The sequence below is a fragment of the Polypterus senegalus genome, chromosome 4 (genome assembly GCF_016835505.1).
Source record: "Polypterus senegalus isolate Bchr_013 chromosome 4, ASM1683550v1, whole genome shotgun sequence".
Lineage (NCBI taxonomy): Eukaryota > Metazoa > Chordata > Cladistia > Polypteriformes > Polypteridae > Polypterus > Polypterus senegalus.
Window position 1 is genome coordinate 61,358,691 of NC_053157.1, and position 19,338 is coordinate 61,378,028.

Sequence of the window (19,338 nt, forward strand, 5' to 3'; positions counted from 1 at the left end):
AACTGAAACTGAATTTTGATCAACCTAAGAGATAAAAGTGCATAAACCCTATGCAGCAACTTACAGTTCAATTTCAATTGCTCCTTTACTGCAACCTCGCTTTACATAGAGACCAACCTGAAAAGAGAAAAAAGAAAAGATATGTTGTATATTACAAAACAGCTCTGGGCAGATGCAGCTATTTCAATATCCAAAGGACTACTACTCTCTAGTAATACTTGCAGAAGTGGACCTCGCCATACCTGTAAAGCCTTCTCATAGCTCAGTCAGGCAGCACATTATTGGCTGACAGAAAAAGGTGCAAGCTTGCAATACTTTGTAAATTTGAAAATGTCCTCATACATTCATGTAATCAGACATCCCAGTGACACAAAATTAATTAAAATACTCTCTTTAAAAAAGTTTAGAGTAGCCAGGTACTATATTTTCAATTAAGAAATTTTAAAAGAAGAAACCTGTTCAAGAAGCCACTAAATTCAGTTCAGCAGCACTTCAGATTCCACACTGGTCTGTAAAGAACTACAGTATTTTATGTAATGCTGCTATTTATATTGTTCTATGAAGCAATTGCGTTGGAAAGATCTAGAAAGATGCTGCGGATGATGGCAGGATTTTTCCAGGATGAAGCAGGGTCTAAACTAAGAAAAAAAAGTAGGGTAGAAAATGGGTAATGTGCTAAACTTTTGACAGTACTTGTGCAAATATGCCATAGTTTTTGCAGCATGTGCAAGTTTAAAAGCTACAAGTGTCTGTATGTATGCTATGCAGCACATTAACAAATGGCACTATGCTTTCCTCACCTTGCTTAGTTAACAAATCAACACGTCAAAAATAAATTAGAACTATATTAACTGAGAGTTAAAAAAAAAAAAAAACCTTGCATACATTAAGCCCATTACTAAATTAGGGATATGTTTTAATGATGAATACATCTACTGTCTTAGGCTTGAATTCTGCAAAGCTTTCTTAAACTTGCTTTACCTAAATTATGGTTATCAGGAACCAGAGCCCACATCAACAACATCATGCACAAGACAGGAGCAGGCCCTGTACAGGGTACCAGTCCATCACAGCTTCAAATTCTAAACATTAAAGTTTAAAATTCATCTATATTTGAAACATGTTGTCTTTGTGCTCACTTAGTACTAAAGATACTAGCTATTTTTCATCACAAAATGCAAAATGGTACTTTATTATTGTGACTTTTACATTTTAAAAGAAAACTGCAAGAATACAGGTACAACACTCTGTGAGTGTGCTACATACCTTTCCTAATACAGACAATATTGTTAACATGCAGCATTCTAACAAGATTACAAAAGCAGGGCGGTGTTATAGTAATAGCACTAGAAAAAAAATATATTGTAATGTTTAAAAGGTGTGATTTATAAATATAATTTATTCCTTTTCTATGCTACAACAGCTTACTATGCTAAAACAGATAGTTATGTCAATGTACCTTGTGTGTTAAAGAGGAATATTGTGGTAACTACGTTTAAGTAGAAAATGTAAAATAAGCACTATGGTGTTGTAATTCTGTGATACTGCTTGACTATGCATGTTTTTCTTAGTAGGGGATAAGAAGAGGTCTAAATCAAATGTATAGTGCAGAACTGTTGCCATAATGCACATGTTTTCATAAGCTGCCTCTAAATTATACAAGTTATCCTACAGTGCTTGCTCCAATTTATGATGTCAGAAGCATGAGCTAAGGCAGAATATTTTGGAAACATGATTTTAGCTTTAAGAACATCAGATAATGGCAAAGAGCTTTATAAGATCAGTAAAAGTGCTAAATAGAAAAGTAAGGAAGATAAAGGGTATCAGTCCATGAATGCTGTTGGTTATTGTCTGGATGCCTAGAAAGACTAAACATTCAGCAATATTAGGTTGTGTGGGGAGCAGTGCCACTCTTTATTTTTCATTAGTTCAGGGCACAATACATTTGAATAATAATTTAAATCTTACATTTATAAAAGCCCGATTTCCTGCCTGCACATATGTCATATGTTCACACTATGTGCTGGGAACCAGGTTCCCTTCTCAGGTAGAACAATCAGGGATATGGTAAAGAAAATGCTCCCAATGGAAAGGCTACAGCAACAGTCACACCTGGGTGAAATGTAAAGGTGCTACTGACAGTAAGGCAGAACTATAATCCAGTGTGCATGTGCATTACAAAAACGAACTGTTTATCCCCAAAGGTTGGCAACGGTAAGAATAGGCAAACTAAAGTAGTGCCGTAAATGACCCTCCCTCACAAAGCAGGTAATGTCCTCATTTGGGACTCCATAAGCAACCACTTCTTCAACACAAAGTCAACCCAGCAGTACCCAAGGATTCTCTGAAGAAACATAGCACAGAAGGAGTCCAGTCTTTGTCTTAGGTCACTGGACAGCTTCCATGTCTCAAAACCATACAGCCAAACAGGAGGCACCAGGACTCTAAAGACTTGGATCGTCATCCTTTCGCAAAGAAATCAGTAGTACCACACATCCCTTCCCAGTGACCTCATGACCCCTCATGCTATCCCAATCCATCTACTGACTTCATAGGAAGAGTCACCAGAGACAAGAATGTCGCTGTCTAGGCAAGTAAACCTCTCAACAAAAGTTGACATTCTCTCTGCAGACAAACACACTACCAATGGCTGTGCCCAAGAGGTCATTAAAGGTCTGGATCTTAGTTTTTATCCAGGACACTCGCAAGCCCAGACACTCAAATGTCTCACTCAGTCTCTCGAAAGCCCCAATCAGAGCATCCAAATCGACAAAGACTGCAAAGAACCTCTGCAGATATTTGTGCTTGCGTGCCATGAGAACCCTCAGTGCCAGGATTCAGTCAATGGTAGACTTCTTAGGCATAAAACCAGACTGTTCCATTCACTGGTAGGTGAAAAAAGTGATCATGGATCCTATTGAGGATGATCCTAGTAAGGACCTTACCTGGGTCCAAAAGCAGTTTTATCCCCCTGTAGTTTCCGCAATCTAGGCAATTGCCCTTCCCTTTCCAGACAGAGACAACAAGTCCTGTTTGCCAGTCAGTTGGAATGACTCCCATCTCCCAAATGGAGGCAAAGATTGCTTGCAATGTAAGGAGGACAGCCATACCATCAACCTTGGAGAAGTTCATCCCAGATGCCACAGATTCCATCAGCCTTCCCTACACTTAACTATCTTCTGTAGCCACCAGAGTCTGCCCATGAGGATGTGATCAATCACCATCACCACACCACCAGTACTGGAGTGAGAAGTCCAATGATGCGGCTTAGGGTGCAGGAACCAGGATCCAGTGGTCCGCAGACCCTCACCTTTTGCAAAGTCAAGGAACATGGGGCAATTTGATGAAATAAAATGAAAAAAATGAAAGGAGAATTTTTATTCCCCTTATATTCTACTGTCCCTATAATCTTTGCAATAATGAAGGCAGCATTCAGATAGTAAAGGTACTATAAACTGGTTTCCTGAACATGTCTTGAATTGCATGAATATTAATACAAGCAAATATTAAAGATTAGATTCAACAACATAAATCACCAATAGGTGTATCTGCAAATTGTCAACATGGAGAGACTATGTTTTACAAATATGGTATACATATATAAGAAACTGAGTTTGTAAAGGGTCCTCATTTAATGCTCATACATGCAGAAACAAAACCTGAATAAGGTAAATAACCTTGTTAAGGAAGAAACCTAATTTAAATGCGTGAGTCTACTTATGGAGTTCTCCTTTGTCAAAACACTACAGTATCAAAAAATGTGTTTAAAAAAAAAAAAAGAAGAAAAAAGGACTAAACATCCAGATTATTTCAGCCAATAGAAGGAATAATGTGAGTTACCATTTGCCTCAGGAAATGTATTACCCATGGCTCCTTAAAGTGTTCAGAAAGCAAAAACATGCACAGGCTGACAATGCAATGGATAAGCACAGACTACAAAATCCTTACAATCATAGTATATACAGGGTGTCCCAAAAAATGTATACACACTTTCCTCTGATATGCTAGAAAATCTGTTTGGCAAGTGGCTCATGAGATAGATATTTTAAAATCAAGCATCCATTTAGGGTTAGGGTTAGAAAAGTTATACAGTAATCCCTCGCTATATCGCGCTTTTGACTTTCGCGGCTTCACTCTATCGCGGATTTTATATGAAAGCATAACTAAATATATAACGCAGATTTTTCACTGCTTCGCGGGTTCTGCGGACAATGTGTCTTTTTACTTCCTGTACATGCTTCCTCAGTTGGTTTGCCCAGTTGATTTCATACAAGGAACGCTATTACCGGATGACTGAGAAGCTAACCAATCAGAGCACGCAGTTAAGTTCTCCTGACTGAGAAGCTAACCAATCACAGCACGCAGTTAAGTTCCTGCGTGCTGAATGCAGTGTTAACCAGGAAGTGTCATCTCGCTCATTCAGCATCAACGTGTTTCGCTGTGTAAAGAGTTGTGCTCTTTTGTGTTTATCTTTGTGCATAGTCAAGCCCTTCATTATGGCTCCAAAACTATCTGCTACTGCTTCAGGGGCCGTGCCCAAGCAAAACGGAAGATGTTAACGATTGCGAAATGGTAAACGCTTTGGATTTGTTGAAGGCTACGATTCTTTTATTTAAAAAGTAGGAAAGGAATATAAGATCTACGGCCGCCGTATCCTTTTAACCAGGGTGCAAAACGAGTTGTAAGTGGATGTAATAAGGCAGTAGTCTGGATGGAATCTGCTTTAGGGATTTGGATTGAAGACTGCCAGAAGAAGAAAAACGGCAGTGGCTCCTTTGGAAGAGCTGTAACGCTCTCCTTTGTTGTGCAGTAAAATTAAACTCATTGTTATTGGACAAGTCATTGTTGGTGAGTAACCATAATTAATTTTCTACTTACAGTACTTAGTACATGTACATACGTTTAGTATCACTGTACACACATTTTACTGTATACTATTTTTCTTGCATTGTATGTATTTATTGCTGGTGGCCTGTCTATCGTAATGGCTGTAACATATGTGATATCGGAGACACTCAATATCTTTAAAATAATATTTAGGTTTTACTGTATATAAACAGTGTGTTTATATACATAATTTCAATGAATCTTACCTAATATCTAAGAGAATACAAAGGGTTTATGCTGTATAACTCTGCGGGGAATATTTATAAACAGTGTGGGAGAGTTTATAAGGGCTTAAAATATATAAAAATAACCATACAAACATATGGATTCTACTTAGCGGTTTTTCACCTATCGCGGGGGTTGCGTTCCAGGAGGAATTACTGTATTCCAACATCCATGCATTCAATGAAGATGATCCTGACCAGAGAATTGAATTTTTTGAGTGTATAGATTTTTGGGAAACACTGTAATACTTTGACACATGAAACTATAATCAAGAGAGAGGCAATTTTTATAGATTAAAAAAAACACCTTGCCTTCTTTTGCATTTTTTTGTAGGTGAATTGCCAGAGTCCAAAGTGAAAACAAAAGCCTTATTACTTATCAAATATGTCCAATTTGTAGTAGCAAAGTTTTCAACTTAAGGAAAGATGGTTCCCCATTTTCTGAAGCATGCTTGACAACAAAAGTAAAATTAGTTAAAATTTATCACAGATTCTTGGTACAATCTTCTTGAGGTAAGGTACATCTCCTATTCAGGTGTCTGAATAATGCAGCAATCATGGGCAAATTTTTCCTGGGCACAGCCCTAATGCGGCACACATAATGAACTACATAGTAGCTTATTCCCATTGCTCAAAAAATCATTGCATTATTTCTCAATAATTATTATGTTATTTTATAAAGATGAGCATTTCAGTAGTTTAGTAACAGCTAGCTGGAGAGAGAGAGGTGGAGAATGACAAAATATGAAAAGACGTTATAGGAATACATTTTGTTTTAATCAGGTTAAATCTTTAGTGCAAATATTTTAACACAAGCAGAGTCTTAACGCAGAGCTAATATACATTCTTCACAGTGCCAGGGTCTGTAAGGAGTTTGCACATTCTCCCTGTGTATTTATGGATCGATTGGCATCAGTGAGCATGGATAACGTTGGGTGATTAACTGTTTAAATCCAGAAAACTGGAAATCTGTCAGTAATACTTCTCAAAAACAACATAGATTTTCCAGAAGGCATCCACATTGATTTTCAGAACATTTTACTGGAAGCAGTCATCTCTGGTATGACACAATTCAAAATAAATGGACTGCAACATATAACATGCTTATCTTATTAAAAATATAATTTTTATTACAACCCTGTAACACTAAAACTATTTATTCTGAACAAAATTTGTTACCTTTTACTATGGCTGTGTGATATTGGTAAAAAAGAAAAATACATGTGCTTTGAAATCAAGGAACCCCAACCAAGATAGCTTGCAAAGTAAAAAGTGCCCGATAGGCATATGCTTTTTTACGGAAATAAAAATAATCAGTTCAAAGGAATTATGGATTAATGATCCATCCAAACAGATTAATAATTCGTTCAAACAGATTTTTTTCCCCTGACATCTATAGGGCTCTGTACTTTATCAATTTCACTTAAATTGCATTTTAAAGAGGAATGACAATTTTCAAAACACCTGTCTATATGCCATGACTGATTAGTCTCAATCTCATTTTATCACCTGCAGCAGTTTTGACTACGTTCAGTTATATCTGTTTTACAATTACAGCAAAAAAAAAAGAAATTTATCTTGACACAAAAACTAAAAAGGAATCAAGCAGTATGAGGGAGGAAAGAAAGCAAATGCAATCGCATGGACTTTAAGTTATCCCATTGTAACCATCCATCCATCCATCCATCCATTTTCTAACCCGCTGAATCCGAACACAGGGTCACGGGGGTCTGCTGGAGCCAAGCCCAGCCAACACAGGGCACAAGGCAGGAACCAATCCTGGGTAGGGTGCCAGCCCACCGCAGGACACACACACACACACAAACACACCCACTAGGGCCAATTTAGAATCACCAATCCACCTAACCAGCATGTCTTTGGACTGTGGAAGGAAACCCACGCAGACACGGGGAGCCCATTGTAACCAGTGTTTACCCAATTTATTGTACTGCTATGCTGTGGCTTCGAATCCAGTTAACTTCCGAAACATCTGCGTTGTGACTCACGATGTGCCACTTTGTGTGCACGGCCACGAATGGGTAATGAAACCACACTAAAATTCTTTACTGTTAATGGTTATTATTACAGGCTGAAATTTTAGAACAGAAAACATTTGAGTGCCCAAACTCTGCCAGTACATTTCCTCCTTTCACAGTTAACACAATCACCACTAGGAGAAGCTCACATTGATGACGTAACATAACACAGACAAAGAGTTTTTGTATTTTGCAAAGTGAGTAACATACTCAATAATTTCAGCTCACACATCGTTAAAACAACATCTAGATGATATATATTGCACACTTCTATTTTTTTTACACTAAAAGTTACCTTTAAATTAAATTGGTTTTAACAAAAAATAAAAAAACTGTACAGTACAAAAACCCTTCAAACCCTTTTCAGTCTGGGATCATTTTAATTTCACCCTGAATAAAGCTGAGTAAGTTCATTTTTACCCAATAACTTGAGTCACTTTTGTATTACCAGTACTTTTTGTAAAGCTGGCAAAACATTTCTCTCATTTGAGAATAAGCAAAAAAAGTCAATGACACAAAGATTATTGGCAATTTGAAAGACTGAGGCAATTTTTTAATCAAATGAATTTTAATAACTAACTCAGGTTAACACCAACATTGTTCAGCACCTAATATAATATCAGTGATAGTAAAATACATCAATACACTATATTAATTTGCAGAATACTTTAAACATAATATCATATTTTAACTATATTCTCATAAAGTTACCCCTTTTTTTGCGGTACTGTTTTAGTGATAGCATGCACTTTAACAACAAATCATCTGATACATATGTGAACACTTGTAGTTGCAAAAATTAATTTTTCTAAAAACCTAATATTTTAATTAAAATTAACTGAACCCCATGGCCTGCAGTGGGCTGGTGCCCTGCCCGGGGTTTGTTCCTGCCTTGTGCTGGCTGGAATTGGCTCCAGCAGACCCTCAAGACCCTGTGTTAGGATATAGTGGGTTGGATAATGAAGGGATGGAAGAACCCTATGGCCAGTTAACATAATTGTTAGTAATTTGACTTTACATAAATTGTATGGAAAACAACATTTTATAGAAGACCTGAACTCTGTTCATTATAAATTTAAAAGCAGTATCTCTGCTTGCCTGATGCCACTAGCTTTATCCATATTCAACAATTTAACAGTGTGGCAGAACTTTTCAAGTTTATGCAAAACTATATTTTTCTGAATATTTAAATTTGCATTTCACTGGCATCACTTAAACTTTCATACACTTTCAAAAAAATTATAGCTGTGCTAACAGCCTGAAAAATACCCACTCACACAAATATCTTTTTGAACAAACTTCCAACAATATACACCACCAATCAAAAGTTTTAGAACACCTCAGTTTTTCTTTAAATTTAATCAATTGAAATGCGATGAATGAGTTGGTAAAAGGCAAGCAGTAAACTGCCAAAAGTTTAAATTTAAAGTTTAGGTTAGCAAAAACTGAAAAAAGGAAATTTCAGATTATTACAAAATGACCTTCTTCAGGTAACAGCTAATAGGTTACAACCTGCAGATGTTCTGCAGCAAAGTAAATTAAACCTTGCAAGTTGAAGCAAACAATTTGCACAGGTATCCCAACTTGTGCTGATTACCTAAAAACCCTCTGTCTGTCTTAAAGCAGAGTTAGAAAAAACTGTGTTACTACACCCTCTGAAGTACTACTTGGACAACATACAAGTATTCCGGTGATAATGGCATGAATATGGCAATTTACAAATGAAATGAGACAGAGCATTAGTACCCTTAGAAGTAAAAATTGCAAAATAAAAACTGAAGTGTCAGTGAGTATGATGTCCTACACAATCCAAAGGCAGTTGGAAACAGAAATAAACTCTGATAGGAATAGATCAGAAGACAAGTTTCTGAGGATCACCTTCTTTCAAGATTGGCACCTCACAGCACAACTGCTTCAAGCACAGCTTAACAGTGGTTGAAAAAAGCAAGTTTCAGTTTCTACTGTGAAAAAGAGACTTTGTCAAGTCAGCAGTCCACAGCTGGTATTTCAAGGCTCTAATCTGTCCTTTAAGGAATGTCTTTCTTCCTGCAGAACACTGTCTCCTCTTCACAAATTTTGAGCGGTAGTGTATACAACTGTCTTACATGCTAAATGACCATGAACCTACCTCTTCACCTCCCACAATTATTTTGAATTTTTGAACATTCACCTTTAAGTCTCATGCATCTATACTGGATTTTCACTTCTCCCTTTTTTCAGCTTTGTTTATAATAATCAGCGCAAAATCTACAGCATTGAAAAAGTTCTCATTTTAGGTCCGGTGACTATTGCAAACTAAAACTTGCTTAAGAAAATAAAGTTTTATTATTCCATTTGCCGCCACAACTACCGTTTCTGCTTTCTTCACACATCAATACAACAACATATCACACCTGTTACACCTGGCCCTTTGTGTAATAATTTACATTTTTTCCCCTCATAACAAAGATTATGCCTATTGTATCTTTCCCCAAAATTAAACCTACTTAAATTTAGAAAAAAGCGAATAAACAGTGTTTATGTATATAGAAGTATGAATATATTTTCTCAATGTCATATAATAATGCCTTAACTCAAAACCCTGTCACACAAACACAGTTGACTCACCTTATCTCCTCGACCTATGAAGGAAGTCTTCCCAGCAAGACCTAGACAGATGGCACAAACTATACTGGATTTGCCTGTCCCATTTGCTCCAATAATCATGTTTAAATTTGATCCAGGGTATATCTCACAGAAGTCATAGGTTCTACAAGGAAAACATTTAATATGTACATGAGTAAAACAAAATGCATGTACTAAAATATATATGGTGTAAGAGCATTGAATAATCATTAAACAAGCAGTTGGTTTTGTGTTTAAGACAACTTAGAACTGGATCATTCCATGGAAAATCAACAAATGGCCCACACAATTTGGACTTCATTCTGGAAAAATTACCAGGTGTACCCATGTTAGTCAGGAGACACCCTGTAATTTTTTTTTTGATGCAAGATCAATACTTTCCAAGATACAGTCAGTTTACCAAGGATAGGGGGCTGTTGATTGTATCCAGCCTCATTTTTTCATCAAATTTCTCAAATCCATAGCTAAATAACTAAACCACTGAGTATGTTCAGACTTTGCATGCTGGTACATTAATTGGAATAGTATGTGACAAAATTAAAACATTAGTTTTTAGGACTCAGAAACATATATTTGAAGTCAACACAGACTTCTGATTGTTTTTCCTTATTCAGATAACTATACAAGTTTTCTTTAAAAGCAATAAACAGAAAAGTAACTGTATTAGGGTTTGAACGACAGACCTCTCAAATCCAAAAAATTATTTTGGATTTCACTTTCAGAGCACCCTAACAGCATGTGGGAATGTGCAGATAGTTTTAAAAATATTTTTCATTTATTCTACATCATCCCTTCTTTCTCAAAACACAATCCACAAATCTTTCATGTTTAATTTCTATCCTAAACATGTGCCATGTATCAATAAGGTTAATAGCTGAATCTTCAATCAGTAAGTTAACAAAAATGTTGAACTTTTTGGTATCAAATAATGATGTTCTATCTCATGTTGCTGAACAAAGAATGAGATTCTCCATGGCCAAAAGAGTACCTGGTCATCGAGAATACCACTGTTACATCCCTAAAGACGATGTCAGCCAGGTGTCTAGTGAAGACAGTCAGTTGGCTATACGAATATTCACTACTGAAGCAGCACCTGAGATCCTGCCCTATCACGATCACACTCCTTATGGGTCAGATGCATCCCTCACATTTAGACCAGTGTCCTATTGGAGACTATGTCAGGAGCATATATGAAGAACAATGTTGGACTGGTGTGATTAGAGACAACAGTGAATCAGAATCAGACATCCTGATACGTTTCATGCATCCAAACTATCCTGCAAAGTTTTTCCATTGTCCACATACAGACAATATTTGTTGGGTGGCATTACAGTGTGTCACTGCACTGCTTAGTGCACCTGCAACAGTAAGTGGGAGGCAGTACCATCTTGAACTCAATAACAAAGATGCTCTACACTTTGACTGAAACAGAAACGAAATGGGACACATTCCTTCTGCTGCAATACCAAGATGTTAATATTTCATTATAACTAGTGTTGTATTTAATGATAAATCAAGCAGCTGTTCATATGTTGTGCTTAATGTGCCTTTGGTATTTTTTTCCCATTAATCCTATTTCCAAGTTAGAGATGAAAGACTTGATTATCATTACTGATAAATGGTGAATGTAACCCTTGTTTAGAATGGAAAATAAAAATGAAAGATTCATATAAGAAACGTAAGACTTGCTTTTTGAGAAAGAAGGGACCATGTAGGATACAGGAAAAATTATTTTAAAAATGTCTGGACATTCCCACAGTGCATTAAGCTGGTCTGAAATTAGACCGAAATGATGTTTTCACTTTTGAGAGGTCTGCTGGTCAAACCCTGAAGCAGTTCCTTGTTTGTTTGCAACCTTTTGAAAAGCCCTGTGTAGGTATCTAAACATGGAAAAAAATTCAGCAGGCTGTATCAGTTAGAAGTATGCTTTCTGAAAGCCTGAACATGACAAAGCCAAAGACGCAAAATATTTTTTTTCCCCATTTTTAAAGTCTGCTCTTACCAAGTGGTTTAATCTGGACCAAACATGTTGATTCTGTTTCATACTATACCTATAGAGGTACCAGCATGCAAACATTGAGCATGCCAGGTGGTTTAGTTCTTGAAATATGGTTTAATGAAACTGATGAAAAAATATTTGACACCTCCTCTCCTCACAAAATTGGTTGTTGTCTTTTAAAGTACTTATCTTACATCAAAATAATTTTACTGGGTGTCTCAAGGTACACTTTTTTTTTCTGAATTTTCTGAGGCCAAAGTGTGTGGGATTTCTGGAAAATCGATTGATTTGACATGGAATGACCCAACTGCAAAACCACATCACTCCAACTCTCTCAAAGACTGAGAAGTATTTTTAAGAAACTAAAATATAAAACCTCATAATGGTCTATATATTGATAATAAAATGAAATTATATTAAATAATAAATAAATGTAGGAAAATGAGGCACAGCAGTAGTGCTAGATCTGGAAAATAAACTGGACCAATTACTAAATATCAGAAAGAAAAACAAAGTACTAACACATAAAATTAGTAAATTTACGGATGAAATAACGGTGCACTTTTAAGGTGTCTTATAAAGAATGACCCATGCCTGTTGCTTAATAATTTTCAGAGCAGAAACCATGACCAATACATTTCTGGACATGCAGCAGAAATTAATGGCATTGCTGTTGTTAAAGGTATACTCAGTCCATAAATTGATTTTTTTTTTCTGATACTGTGCATTTTTTGTATTGATGGCTGAAAAAACATTTTGTAATTTCATATTTTTATGGAGAACAGAGATAACAAACTCCTGATACAAACGGCATCAACTAGGTCCCAAATTGAACAACAACAAAGATATCATAATATTCATGGAAAAAACCTGAACTTGTGTCACATAATTCAAATGTGTGCATACAACTGGACCTGACAAAATCTAAACACACGTATTATGGCTAAAATATTGTTCAATAAACCATTCCCAGAAAATCCTCTCGGCGATGAGAGTGGAGAGCATTCAAATACAAACAAGCCTTTGAATTAAATGCATGTGCATCCCTTTATTCGCTGGCCAGGAATCCTGTGTAGTAATAGGTCATTCATTGGCTACCATAGCCTTTGACATGATATCAACATTGCATGCATGGTCAGAGAAAGGTGTACAATAAGAGATTAAAAGTTAAAGAAAGGAAAGTGAAAGAAATTTGGAGGAAAGTATGTCTTGTATTTGTGCATATCGAAGGTGATTTAACAAACAGAAATGTCAACACATTGTGAAGTTTCACAAGTTGTCATTTAAAATCCCTGAAGTTGTGGCTTAAAACTATAAATATAAATGTAACAACCAATGAAAGAGGGAAATGAGGGGGAGAGGCAGGTCTTCAAAACCTCACTCTTGTTTGAATGTGCTTCATTGTCATGGACATGAGAGTCTTCTGGAAATTGTTACTTTATGATATTTTAGTCATAAAGCATTTGTGTTTAGAAAGCTGTGAGCAATACAACTGGACTCGCAACACGAAAGTTGTGTGACATGAGTAACTTGAGGTTTTTTGCATGTTAATTATTTTATACTAGCTGTGTAAGCCTGTGTTGTAAAAAGCCCAGGCTCCTAGAAACTATTGAAATCGTCAGAAAAAAACTGAAATGTAGAGTCGGTGGTTTTGTTTTGCGGACGTGCTCGCCCTCCTTGTCTATCAGCAGCTAAGCGAGCTTCTCTCTCATTTTGTCTTTCCTCAGCAGTTTCACTTTGGCGACTGAGTAGCTTTCTTTCGGCTTTATGCTGTAGCCTCATACTTCTTTCTTCTTCCGGCACGTTAACTGGGGGGCCGCCTTGCCGGCTCTTTGAGCTTCATGCTGTAACCTTGCACTTCCGAGCCAGACGGACAGACACAGACACACATACTTCCATGCATTGTCTATATATAAGATATATAAAAATACTGTATCAGGAATCAGTTATCTCCATTCTCTATCAAAACTTAAGTTCAAAACTTTCAATCAGCCATAACTACAAACTTGAGGTAAACACCAAATATAAAAAATGTGTTTGCTTGAAATATTCCTTTAAATTCAGTTTGAAAACTTTCAAATAATAATACACTTTAAAAGTTAAAATCTTGAACTTAAATAGTAATTTACATTTCAGGAACAGCAATACTGTGAAACACATTTTTTTTATATATTTGCAAAATAATGTTTAAATTAAAGTGCAGCAAAACCATTTGCAACATTTTCCCAAACTTCAGGCAAAAGAAGTGCAAATACCATAATACTCCATAAAAAGTCTTCCTGTGGGGATTAGTACCAAGCGGGGGCATACCAGCAGAGCACACAGTGAAATGTGATATGCAAGAATGCCTTAAAATGAAACTGTTTATAAAGGTATGCTTCAGTTTTTATCACAGAATAAGGAATGTAGCTCAGCGGCAAGCCAACCCATTAAATCATCTTAGTACAGGTCCAGTCACTGGTCCATATAAAGTTGGTATTTTCTTTTCTTATCCAAACATCTCTTTCAAGACTGATTCATATCTTGTACCAAATGCAACTAAGATAATGCAACTCACTTTAGTCATGTTAATAAATAATCACATTCTCAAGCATACTTAATCCAATTCAGGGCTGCAAGGAACAAGAGCCTATCCCACTAACACTGGGTTCAAGACAGCACACAGATGTGGAAGTTTCTCTCTCAGCACACATCCAGGCACACCTACCCAGCATATCTTTCGAGACGTGGAAGGAAAGTAATAGTACCCTGAAAAAGACCAGACTAGACTATGTGACTTGTGCAAACTCTACACCAACAATGACCAGGTATGTGCTCTGAGCTCAGGATGCCAGGATTCTTGAGGCAGTACCAATACCTGCTGTGATGCTCTTCATCTTAAATATTCAGAATGTACTGTATGTATGTAATTTAACAAGGTGTGTGCTCATTGAAGATTTTTCATTTTTATCTTTGTTTTGGCTAGGGCGTGTTTGTAAAATTACAGATGTACAAATTTTAATACTGAGGCAAATCACAAATTAAGGCAGGTTTGCAAGTTTTTTTTTTGTTTTTTTTTAATGTAACCACATCGTGGGATCTTGTAAAGGACATCGCAGCAATACTTTTAAAACACACTCTTTATTACGAAGTTGTTCAAGCATTGCTTTGTATAATCCAACGTTTACTTTTTGTTGGCGACTTTATCACATATCTGCCAAATGTCAAGCGCTGTGTTCTGGGAGTTGTACACGCTGCAAACTACTGGCCAAAGAAAGCCACTGAAATAAGAGCCTGTCTGAACAGATCAATGAAATATTTTGAGCGAAATTATACTTTGCAATTGTTAAAATCTAAAACATTCACTTCTAAATGATAAAAATCTCACTTAGAACCGTTAAAGAGTCACAAAGAATGTAATTACACGAACACACTCCATGGTGGAGTACAGACTGGAGCTCAACTGAGCGAAATGAGGGACCTGCAAACTATACGGGCCTACTTGAAACGTAAAAGTGACAAGACAACTACGTTACGATCATCAAGCGTTTTCATTTTTGACCTGCACAGCTTCCCGCTGTACAAAAATAAATAAATAGCGCCACGGTGCCAGTTTCGTTTCCTGCGTTTTGCGTCAGGGACGTCAGCTACTTACAAGAAGTTCACAAGCTTGATCCTAACGATGGAGCCCTCCACGAACTGCCGCTGTCCTTCATCTGCAGTAGTCCCACCTTTTATTTTCGACGTTCCTGCACGAGCACTGTTGTCTTTATCCCAGGAAAGCTTTCTCTTTTCAGATGTCGCCATATCAGCTATTACAATATAGCAAAGGGTGTCGAGGATGTGTAAAGTCACGTTGACGTGCTGCAGGCAGAACTTCCGACTCAAAGGCAAAGTGAGCGCGCGGAAACGTGACGTCATCAGCGTGTTCCCTGCAGCGGATAAACCGAAAGGTTGTGAAACTCGGTCGGTTGGTTTAATTTTTTTTTAATTACATCTGACATAAAACACTTTTAATATCGAGGCTTTATGAAGTAGCATAAATAAATTCAAAATTAGCAAATTAATTCTTGAGGTAAGAGTTTTATTTTCAGGATTCAAATTAAAATTATTTGGGAAGTCGAGCAACAGCATTGAGCAGCAATTTTGCAGCAGGTGTAGCCAGCGTGTGCCTTGAATGAGCAAGCTTGTTACACATTTGCAGTGGAAAAGGAGAATACATCGGTAAAAATTCATGCCAGGCGCATATTCTGCCTTTGATCTCATTGGTGTAAGATGTGTGATCCCCTGAGCCGCAGACAACAATTTAAATGGGGGTGAAAAGAACAGGGATTCCATCCCTTCAAATGCATGTCGTTAATAATAATAATACAATGATTATTACTGTATATTTCACTGATGCATTTCTGGGGCAACTTATGGACATCCTTGAGATTTAAGGTCTGGTGATTTAGCCAAAACAGCACATTGTCTGACTGTACATAAAAAAGGGAATATAGAAACACCACATTTTCCACAATTAGTTATTGCTTGTGTATTTTCACTAAGGATTCTCATTTCAGTGCGGAGTATGTGGTGTGTGCACGCACAATAAGACAAATAACTGAGGAAATGAAAAAAGGCAGATAATGCAAAAGAACAAAGCAGAGAGATAGTAGAATGAAGTGGCACAGATCAATTACTATTTTTTTTTTGTAACTGACTCTTTTACCATTATTTTACCAACTGACTCAATTACCATTTTTTGATGTGGTCTCTTTTTTGTTAAGAATATGGCAAAGAGAAAAAGAACTACTGAGGACTGTTTCAGTGAGTAAAAGTAATTAGTAATCACTGATTTGCAAACTCAGTCGTGGAGACACCCTGTGACTGCATGGTTTTGTTCAAACTAACTTTTCTTTTTTAATTGGGGTCTTTGCCATACTAAGCAATATGTTATTTCCAACTTGTATGTTTTGGGGTCAGAGAGGGCAGTGCAAGGTGGTGGCCTGGTGAAAAAAAAGTTTTTTTTGTCACAAATACAGTATATTTATTTACAGTATTGCACCAGTATGTATATTAATCTTCAATAAATCAATTTAACATATATATCATTATATGTGTAAGGAAGCAAAAGAAAAATGTTCTCAAAATGTGTCAGAATAAGATCTAAGAAAAGAAAAGAGAAGCAAACCAATGCAGGAGGAGAACAGGCATCTTGACCGGAATGAAGGATTTCACCTTACCCAGACGGGATGCCAATGTGAGGACTCAAGCAAACCAATCATTTTCAAGCTGTCAGTCTATTCAGAATAGAAGTTACATTTACTCAGCTGACAATACAGCCTCCTCATTTTTTTAAGAAATGAGGAGGCTGAAGAAGCTATTAAGAAAATTAATGTCTTTAGATTCACTCTAAGAATATGCAGTATGCCATCCCTAGAAGGGTTATTTCTCTGCTTAGGGGCAGTAATAGAACATATAACAACATTTAAACACTAATTTCATCTCTTAATACATTATACTGACTGGTGGTAATATTTGGGGTAGGATGTGTAATATAAATTCTATACAGAACATGTGTTTAACATGTGTTTATATTCCACCTGAAAAGTCTTGTAATTTTCAATCCACTTCAGCACTCATACTTAAAAAGGTTCTCCAGACTCCAGCAACATACAGGGGTGGGCAAAAAGTAGATTTACAATTTATAATATGGAAAAAGACATGCAGGTTATGATTAATGCAATGGCTTTATTAACTCAATTGCTTTGTTAACATTATTAACTGAAAGGAATGTCACAATAGCACAGTACACTTAATGCACTTAATACAAGATCCTACTAACCAATACTAACCCTGTGTTTAGTGTACTGACAACTGTAAACCTTTTTTTGTCCACCCCTTATATATGTAAGAGATTAACAAAAATGCCTTTTGAGTACATTTCACACTTATTCAGTGATCAGAGTTATGTTGACAGTCCTTTGTCAGGCAAAGCCTTTATACTGTATGAAAATATAAAAACATATAGCTGATAAGAGAAGCCATACCACATGAACTTCAGAACAGGTCATCCACCTGAAGCTAAGCATGTTCAAGCCTGGCCAGTACTTGGGTGGGAGACCAACCAGGAAAAAGTTTGGGATGCTGCTGGAAGAGGTGTTGATGAAACCAGTAGGGGGTGCCTACCATGTGGTCTGAATATGGATCCCAATTCCTCGGTGAAGTGACAAGGACACTGTACTGTAAAAATGGCACCATTCTTTGGATGAGACGTAAAACTGAGCTCCTGACTTTCTGCAGTCATTAAAGATCCCTGGGCATCCCTGGATCATACCTGTAGATTCATACCTAGTAGCATGGATCGTGAACTATCTTAAAGACAGACCTCAGTATGTGTGTCTCGGGAACTGCAGGTCTGACATTGTGGTCAGCAACACAGGAGTGCTGCAGGGGACTGTACTTTCTCCAGTCCTGTTCAGCCTATATACATCAGACTTCCAATACAACTCGGATTCCTGCCACGTGCAAAAGTTTGCAGTTTTCACTGCTATCGTGCGCTGCATCAGGAGTGGGCAGGAGGAGGAGTATAGGAAACTAATTAAGGACTTTGTTAAATGGTGCGACTCAAACCACCTACAACTGAACGCCAGCAAAACCAAGGAGCTGGTGGTGGATTTTAGGAGGCCCAGGCCCCTCATGGACCCCGTGATCATCAGAGGTGACTGTGTGCAGAGGGTGCATACCTATAAACACCTGGGAGTGCAGCTGGATGATAAATTGGACTGGACTGCCATTACTGATGTTCTGTGTAAGAAAGGACAGAGCTGACTATATTTCCTTAGAAGGCTGGCGTCCTTCAACATCTGCAATAAGATGCTGCAGATGTTCTATCAGACGGTTGTGGTGAGCGCCCTTTTCTACGTGGTGGTGTGTTGGGGAGGCAGCATAAAGAAGAGGGATGCCTCACGCCTGGACAAACTGGTAAGGAAGACAGGCTCTATTGTAGACATGGAGCTGGACAGTTTGACATCTGTGGCAGAGCGATGGGCGCTGAGCAGGCTCCTGTCAATCATGGACAATCCACTGAACAGGATCATCTCCAGACAGCGGAGCAGCTTCAGCGACAGACTGCTGTTACAGTCCTGCTCCACTGACAGACTCAGGAGATCATCCCTCCCCCACACTATGTGACTCTTCACTTCCACCCGGGGGGGTAAACGGTAATATTATACAAAATTATTGTCTGTCTGTTATACCTTCATTGTAATCACTCTTTAATATTGTTCTTTATCAGTATGCTGCTGCTGGAGTATGTGAATTTCCCATTGGGATTAATAAAGTATCTATTGTGGTGATTATTTCTTGCAAAAATAACACGTCACAAAACAAAAAGTTTTGGGGACCATCCCCGTATATTGTCGTACAAACAATAAAGAAAAAAGCGATTCAAAGTCTTGATTAGCACAATGAACATTTTACTCAAAGAAAATGGCGGATTTATAACAAAAGGGATGATGAGACAGGAAATGGTTGGCAGGAAGTGACGTTGCAGCAGGAACCAGAACCAACGTCATCATGATGCGGCGGAAGTGAGGTGATTTGA

General features: G+C 37.3%; 1 protein-coding gene across 1 annotated transcript in view; it reads right to left on the bottom strand.

Annotated features, from left to right (window-relative positions):
• Positions 1-15,686, bottom strand: part of smc5 (structural maintenance of chromosomes 5) — a 128,179-nt gene extending 112,493 nt beyond the window's left edge. The window contains exons 1-3 of the mRNA XM_039750738.1: positions 15,406-15,686; positions 9,755-9,896; positions 65-117 (exon numbers count right to left, since the gene is read on the bottom strand). Coding sequence (XP_039606672.1) covers positions 65-117; positions 9,755-9,896; positions 15,406-15,671 — 461 coding nt within the window. The 5' untranslated portion in view covers positions 15,672-15,686. The remainder of the gene's footprint in view (positions 1-64; positions 118-9,754; positions 9,897-15,405) is intronic.
• Positions 15,687-19,338: the final 3,652 nt, after the last annotated feature.